The sequence below is a fragment of the Sciurus vulgaris genome, assembly GCF_902686455.1.
Source record: "Sciurus vulgaris genome assembly, chromosome: 11".
In the NCBI taxonomy this organism is placed as follows: Eukaryota; Metazoa; Chordata; class Mammalia; order Rodentia; family Sciuridae; genus Sciurus; species Sciurus vulgaris.
The window spans coordinates 121598330-121607290 of NC_136472.1; the positions used below are offsets into that span (position 1 = coordinate 121598330).

The 8961-nt window shown below is 40.1% G+C and overlaps 1 protein-coding gene across 1 annotated transcript; it reads left to right on the forward strand.

Annotated features, from left to right (window-relative positions):
• Positions 1-2116: 2116 nt before the first annotated feature.
• Positions 2117-8155, forward strand: PATE3 (prostate and testis expressed 3; the record flags this gene model as incomplete). The annotated part of the gene is made up of 3 exons (XM_079103913.1): positions 2117-2165; positions 6047-6169; positions 6598-8155. 3 exons carry the CDS (start codon positions 2117-2119, stop codon positions 6720-6722), a joined length of 297 nt encoding a protein of 98 aa, XP_078960039.1. The 3' UTR covers positions 6723-8155.
• Between the last annotated feature and the right edge of the window lie 806 nt (positions 8156-8961).

Genomic DNA, 8961 nt, shown 5'->3' on the forward strand with positions numbered 1-8961 from the left:
CACACACACACACACACACACACACATTTTTCAAGAGAAAATTTGATAGATGAAGGCCCTGTGGAAGGATGGCATGTACCGCAGAGGGTCCCAATATTTGGGTAGAGTGACAAAATTCCACAATACTAGACTGGAGATTCAAAATTCAAGGGGCCTTTCAGAAAGCATCTACCAAGGTCTACCAAGGAGAACCATGAAGGAAGAAGAGTAGACACTGTGTAAACCCACTGCATTTTGATTACAAAGTCTGCTTCCCTTGCTCTGATTCTAGTGTCTGTATCTTTAAATAGAAGATAAAGCAGAGAAATCAAGGGACAAACAAAATGGCCAAGGGAACTAAAGCTCTAAAGTTTCAGGGGTTTGCCTTCTTGACAAAACCAGGAATGCTCCGAAAAATGCCAGAGATTCTAACATCCTCTCCTGGAATCTGGAATATAAAAATAGATTCAAAGACTTCACAACCTTACTCTCCATACGGAATCAATTGGAACTAATTCTCTCATGTCTAAGTCTTTAAGAGTCTCTCTTCTTAAGCAAAGATGAGCTACTGAGGAGTCACAGCAAAGAAACATTGCAAATTTTATGACATTCCACCCAGGACCTTATTCTATCTGCCTTCATCTGACCCACCATCTTTTAATGAATATGTTTCTCTTACAACTTGAGGTATGGGGGAAGGAATGATAGTAGAGTGAAACAGACATTATTACCTCATGTATATATATGACTGCATGACCAATGTGATCCTATAATATGTATAATCAGAATGAAAGATTACACTCCATTTATGTATGATCTATCAAAATGTATAAATGCATTCTACTGTCATGTATGACTAAATAGAACAAATAAAGAAAAAAACCAAAAATAAAAAATAAAAGAATACATCATTAAATCGGTTCAGTAAAAAATATTCCTGGTATTGCCAGCCAAGGTCCCATCAGCTGAGCAATAGGTTTAGGATACTTAGAATGCCATTATTTTTCCATTTCCAGTGTTTTAACCAGGGTGAACCTTAACTGAGTTATTTATAGAGCTAGACACCTGAATCATGAACACAACTGGCCAGAATCAAAATACAAATGTGCTAAAGATAAAGTCATGGGGCAATTCTAGGGAGGATTTCACAACCCCACAAAACAAACATTTCCTGGCCTTGAAAGACAAATTTCTGGTAAAGTGAATGAGTTCTGGGTTAAGAGTCAAAAGTTCTAGGTGGGAGGCTCAGCTTGGGCACTGGCTGTACATCTTTTCATCTCTTTCATGCTCCTGTTTCTCCCTTATAAAGTGAGGTGCTAGACAAGGTTGTCTACCTCATTCATTGCTCTTCTCCCAACACATTGAACTGTATCTGGTATCTAAAAGTTCTCCATGAATATTTGTTGAATATAAATCTAAAAGAGGCATTGAATCATGTAGGCAAAAAGTGTGGACTCCAGAATTAGAAAATCTTACTATGAGTACTCATACTATCTATCACTAGGTGTGTGGCTATGAGTAAGATTCTGGACCTCACCAAGCCTCCCCAAGTCTCAGTTTCCTCCTCTGTGAAATACAGATAATAATTAATAATAACAATAACAACAGAGTCAACCCTTCAGAACCACAAGTTCTGTACCCACCATCAACCAACCATTGGTCAAAAATATTTGGAAAAAATTAGTTGCATCTGTACTGAACAGGTACTGACACTTTCATTGCTGTTATTCCTTCAGCAGTACAATATACTATTAAGTTATCATTCGCCTTATATTAGGAACTACAAATAATCTAGAGATGATTTAAAGTTTACTAGAGTATAAGCATAAGTCATATGTGAAGACTACACCACTTAATATATTGAGCATCCGTGGATTTTGGTATCCACAGAGGTTCCTAGATCCAATTGTCTGTGAGAACTGTGGTACAACTGTGATTACCATAATGGACCCCATCATTTATTACTATGGACACCCAATGTACTTGAGCTCCAAGAAGAAACCTTGTGTTGCCGGCTCCCCTTAGGCATGAATAATCACTAGCCTATGATAAAGGAGAAAGTCTCTTCCCTGGAGCCTAAAGACCTTTGCTTGCAAGCCCGTTTCTTTTCCACTGCACAAGAAACTTCTGGGTCAGAATGAACAAACACTTCTTGTTGCTCTTCTACCTCACCTGCCTCATTATGGGTGAGTCCCAGACCTGAGGAGTGGGCTTCAGCGACAGGATCTAGGGAACACCAGGGAAATTTCACATGTGTAACTGTGTCCATGTGGAATGAGCTTTGACCATATTCAGAAAGGAGGAACCAGCCTTTAGAATGCTCCCTCTGCTTTCCTTGCCACCTTTCTGTCCTTCTCAAACTTGTACCATTCTCCTCAAGGTGTGCAAGCCTCGATATCACATCCCTTCGTCCCACTTATTTCCTCTGTCCTCATGATTCAAAACACTAGGAAGATTTCCCTTAGGACATTCTTTCCACTCATAAATTTATACCCATTTGCTGAGAGATCTGGTCAGTCTACAATGAATAATTTTATAATTTGTTTTACTCCTAGACAATGATTTCTGATAACCTTTTTCAGGGACTGTATATTACCAGAAGTATATTTAGGAGAGGAAATTTTGGGATTCCCTGGAATTAGATTTTTAAGAAATGGTTCAGCCACTGTTATAAATTTATAACTTTTCTTCCTCATTTGACAAATAGAGATGATATCGGTCTGCAAGGCTTTCATGAGGAGTAAGTCAGACATAGTTTGAGAAATCATGACCAAATGAGGTGCTCAATAAATGCACTCTCTTAAATGAGTCAAGGAGAGATTCTTTGCTAAAAACGGAGCCTGTAGTTTAATGATTCAACCCACAGGAACTCATACCACTTGTTGTGTTATAATTCATGAGGTCTTCGATTCCATTTGAAGCTCAAAATAACATGATATATCCCCAAATAATATTGAAGCAACAATATACAATGCAAAATGATGTCAAATGTCAGAAATTCCATCACAACAATACTACCTTGGGTAAAATGTTTTAAAACACTCATCTCATTATCATACCCATGCGTCTCTGAAGGCCTGTCAAAAGACCAGGCCAGTGTTAATAGCACCAGTTTTTTTTTAATGCTTCTATTAGAACATTATAGTTACACATAATACTGAAGTTTGTTCTTTTTTTTTTTTTTTGCTATTGTTTTTATTCCTTTTAGATACATGTGAGAGTAGAATGCGCTTTAACATATTATACATACGTGGAGTAACTTACTCTAATTAGGATCTCATTCTGTGGTTGCACATGATGTGAGTTCACTGGTCATGCATTTATACATGAGCATTGGAATTTTATGTCCGATGCATTCTACGGCCTTCCTATTCCCATCCCCCTCGCTTCCCTTCATTTCCATTTTTCTAATTCAACAAGCTTCTATTCTTCCCTCCCTACCCTCCCTTATTGTGGGTTAGCATCTACATATGAGAGAGAACATTTGGCCTTTGGTTTTCTGGGACTGGTTTATTTTACTTAGCATGATAATATCCAGTTCCATCCATTTATCAGAAAATGCCATGATTTCATTTTTCTTTAAGGCTGAGTAGTATTACATTGTGTATATGCACCACATTTTCTTTATCCATTCATCTGTTGAAGGGCACCTAGGTTGGTTCCATATGTTAGCTATTGGGAATTGAGTTGCTGTAAACATTGATGTGGCTGTGTCACTATACTATGCTGATTTTAAGTCCTTTGGGTGTAAATCAGAGTGGGATAACTTGGTCAAATGGTGGTTCCATTCTAAGTTTTCTAAGGAATCTCCATATTGCTTTCTAGAGTGGTTGCACCAATTTGCAGTCCCACCAGCAATGTATGAGTGTACCTTTTCCCTCATGTCCTCGCCAACATTTATTGTCACTTGTATTCTTGATAATTGCCATTCTGACTGGAGTGAGATGGAATCTCTGTGTAATTTTAATTTGCATTTCTCCAATTGCTATAGATGTTGAACATTTTTTCATATATTTGTTGACCATATTTCTTCTTCTGTGAAGTGCCTGTTCAATTCTTTTACCCATTCATTGATCAGATTAAAGTTAAAGAATTGTTTCTGTTGGAGTTCAAAAATTTTTCAGCTTCCTTTCTCAGGTGAGTTAGGTGGGGTTGCTGGAATGTGATGGGAGATCCCGTAGGAAGGACTCCTGGGGACTAGGTTAACTCAGTTAACCTCCAGGTGCTTCCTTTAATGGTGGATTTGTCTGGATAGTTGCCAGACCATGCTGGGAGACTGTCCTCCAGGAAAAAACCCTGGGTTTCACTGGTGTGGTAGAGGGGCCAATTCTTTTTCCCTTCAGACACTTATGAACTTCCTGATTTTAGGACTCTTGGGTTTAGGTCCAAACTCAATCAACTTTTCCCCAGTCTTTTGAACTCTTAGCCCAATGCATCTCTCCCAGCCTGGCTAGACTCTCCTAGCCAGGTGCAAATCTCCCAGCTGAATTTGCAAGTGCCCAAGCTTTCAAGCAGTCATTCTGGAAGGGGAAGTGGGGAGCCGGGTGTGTTTCCCCAACCAGTTCTCCCCTATATAAACCCCTCTCCACATTGGATTTTCTTCTGATCACTAGACACATGCTATGCCATGTAGTATGGGTTTGCCAAACCTGTTTTTCAGGTTAGGCACAGTTGTCAGAATTCAGATCCCCCAGCTGCCATTTCCCATGCTGGAGCTGCAAAATGGTTCCTTCCTCTGATTTCCCTGGTAGCCAGGAGAGATGCCGCTTCTTTTCCCACATAATGTTGTGCAGGACACCTTTCAGTTGAGTAGTGCAGTGTCTTTGATCTCTGATCTCTCCATATTCAGACAAACTTCAGACCTCCTAAAAATGGGGGTTCCTTTCATTGATGTATCCCTCCACTATTTTAGTGCAGGAGAGAGATCACACCTGCAGGTGCCACTGCTGGTGGCAGTAGCACTGAGGATTTCTTCTTTATTTTGTTATATCCAACCACCTGAGTCTTTTTTTTTTTTTTTATTGTAAACAAATGGGATACATGTTGTTTCTCTGTTTGTACATGGCGTAAAGGCATACCATTTGTGTAATCATAAATTTACATAGAGTAATGTTGTTTGATTCATTCTGTTATTTTTTCCCTTCCCCCCACCCCTCCCACCCCTCTTTACCCTCTATACAGTACTTCCTTCCTCCATACTTGCCCCCCTCCCTAACCCTAACTCTAACCCTAACACTAACCCTTCCCTCCCCCCCCATTATGTGTCATCCTCCACTTATTAGCGATATCATTCGTCCTTTGGCTTTTTGAGATTGGCTTATCTCACTTAGCATGATATTCTCCAATTTCATCCATTTGCCTGCAAATGCCATAATTTTATCATTCTTTATGGCTGAGTAATATTCCATTGTATATATATACATACCTGAGTCTTGATCTACTTTGATTGTCCAGAGTTAATTCCCAGAAAAGTTCCCCTTTCTCACCTTGCTGAGAATTTGTGTGTCTGAATTCTTGGTTTCATGTCACAGAGCAACCAGGAAAGCAACCTTCTCTAATCTGCCATTTTCATGAAGTTTGTTCTGACATAATCATACATGCATAAAATAACGCTCCAATTCAGTCCATAGTGCCCTCCCCTCTTTCCTCCCCCTATTTCCCTTCCTCCACTCTACTTGTCTTCCTTCTATTTATTTTTTTTATAATTGGTGCATTATAGATATACATAAAGGTGGAATTAACTGTGGTATATTTATACATGTACACAGCATACTTTTATCAAATTAAGCTGGATAAATCAATCACATGAAGGCTAAAGTTTTTCTTAAAATCACCCATATTAAAAGGGTTGAATCTTTTTATTTGCACAATGGCACTTTCATTTCATCACTACGGGATGAGGAATTGGTAAAATGTCCAACTGTGTACTGCCTAAATACTCCACCACAGGCTTTTCATCCACCCACCCACACCTGACCACCCCACTCCCTGCAGGTCTAATATTTCTAGCTCCACACAAAGTCTCTGCCTCTGTCTGACCTCACACCAAGCTCTGTGCTCTCTCCAGAAACAACATCTACAAGATGCATCATCTGCCACCTTCGCACCCGGACAGATCGCTGTAGAAGAGGCTTTGGTGTTTGTCATACTCAGAAAAATGAGTCATGCATGAGCCTAAAAATCTTCCAGAGTAAGTTAGAGGATCATGGAGGTGCTGTGAGAACCTTGGAAGTCTTAAGAGAGTATCTCAGCAATTTTGTATCTTAGACTATGGCCAACCCAGGGGAAGAACCAAGCTGTAAACGCTCCTGAGCATTGGGAGTACAAGTCCATGTGCGTGCAGACAAAGGAGGACTTGGGGAAATGGGTCAGATAGATGGGCTCCATATTCCCAATACGAATGGGGTGCCAGATTTTTACTCTGAAGGAATGAAACTGGTGTGCAGAGTTGCCAGGGACACTGGCAAACAACCCAAGCACTGCCAACCAGCAATTTCTACATGGTTTCTATAGCTGGAGACCATCCCTACATATCCCCTGCTGCCTGAGAGGTGAAGCTTGACCTGCCTTGTAGAACTTAGATCACTGACTTTTTTCTATGACTCTTTCCTATTTCAGATGATACTCTCCAGGTGTTATATACAGTGTGTCAGAAGTTCTGCAAAAACTTGAAATATGACTTCAACAATCGAACTTATGTTCACGAATGCTGCTACTACAATTCTTGTAACTATAAATTCTAAGATATTTGTCCCCCTAGATCCCATTTGAGAATGTCACAGATGTTTCTTACTCTTCACATTCTGTCTGCCCTGGCTTTCCTGGCCTGTCTGTCCTGACGGTACTCCTGCTCCCTCCTTAACCCCACATCACCCTTCCGGGTGCCTTCAGCCTGGCTTCCATGGTCAGGGAATGATGGTTGTGAACAATGGAATAGCATTTCCATTCTCCAAGAAATCTGCCCTGTAGAGTAGAATTTAGAACAGGACCCATTCTAGAACCTCTTCTTTAGCTTACTTAAGTGAGATGGACCAGAAAAGTTTCGATTTAAATACACAAGTATCTGTAATTAAACATTACATTTATCACTATCATGATTAAGCAAAAATAGGAACAGAGAGTATGGTGGATTTTCCTCCATGGACACAAAGTTATTTCTACCAGTTCATGATGGCCTCTTCAGACTCAGTTGTTCTGATTTTCCTGACAGAGTTCATTCTTACACATGTTAGCAAGAGACAAGAAATAAAAGAATTTCCCATTTCTTTCCCAGCTCAAGCATTCCTATCAGGATACAATTTCATGGACTGGAGAGGTGGCTCGGTGGTAAAGTGCTTGCCTATGCACAGGTGCAACCTGGTTCAGTCCAAGCACAGGGAAAAAAATATGATTTAGCCAGCTTTACACCATTGTGACCAAAAGACCTGAAAAGAACAATGTAGAGGAGAAAAAGTTTATTTGGGGCTCACAGTTTCAGAGGTTGCAGTCTGTAGATGACCAACTCCATCATTCTGGCCCCAAGGTGAGGCAGAATATCATGGTGGAAGGGTGTGGAGGAGGAAAGCAGCTCAGGACTTGATAACCCAGAAACAGAGAGGTGGGGGAAGAGGAAGGAGGGAGGGAGAAAGAGAGCTCTCCTCACCATGGACAAAATATATACCCCAAAGGCACACTGCAATGACTCACATTCTCCAGCCACACCCTTCCTGCCTATAGTTATCACCTAGTTAATCCATTCAATTCTGTTAATGCACTGATTAATGTTCTCATAATCCAATCATGTCACCTCTAAATTTTCTTGCATTGTCTAACACATGAACTTTTGGGGGACACCTCATAGCTGAATTATAATAAGATATATGCCCATGGCATATCTCAACTCTAATTCTTTCCTTCTTTTTCTTACCTTTATTCTTTTCCTGCTTTGCCATCCACCTCTCCACTATCACCTTCCTACCTCCCATTGCTACACAAACTCTCACTCTAAAAGCAGGATGTCCTTCAAAGATTTCCCCAGTATGTCCCATGACCTGTGGTACATAACCCATGGTGCCTTTCAGGGTCCCTCAGCTGTGGTGCCAAATGGTGCACACTCAGTGACGTCTCTGTCTCCCCAGGGCAGCTCTCTTTGAACCTTAGGGGTTGAGCACACAATGGATCTGAGACAACCTTCCCTTGTTGCCTATCTGGAAATAATAAACCCACTTCACATATATGTTTGTGTATAAGTGTGTTCTGTCTCATTGAACTGAAATAGGTAATCAATGCATTTCTGGATCTAAACAGCAGCCTGGAATGCAGCTGGCAGAAGTTTATGGATTCCTGTTTCTTGTGGTTGGCATAGTGATAATCTTTACTATTCTTCATAAGTGGGAGACCTCACTTGGGATTCTCTGTATACTATAACCCCCTCCATCTGTTATCTAGAGGAATTTGAAGCCTAAGAACCTTGCAACTACAAATATTTCTCTATACTCTCCAATCAAGATTGAGCACTTGCCAGTTACCAAGCCCTTGGTGAATATTCACAAGGGACACTCAAGAGAGCAGGAAAACTATAATTACATTTTGAGATTCACAGATTCCAAACCATTATATATTCCCAAAATATATGATGCTGATGTTTCCTAGTCACCCAAAATCTGTCATGGCAAGCCTATTCTTCCATCGGCAGTGAAAAGGGTTCACAGGTATCTTCAAGGAAAATGTTGGTCTCTGTTCTACTAGTTAGCAAGTGCTTGTTCCTTTCTGGAATTGTTTGTTTTTGCTTTGAATTTACAAATATCCAATATTATTTTAAAATATTTGACTTTTCATTACTTTACACATTTTTGTAGTTATTGCAGTAGGAGACATACTTTTCAAGCAACCCTCCACATTGAAAGCAGAAGTGAGAATATACAAGTCTTTATTGAACATTTCTCTTGTCATGAATTCTATGTGAATTCTAAGTTTTGCTGCATACTCATTTATAAAATTGTA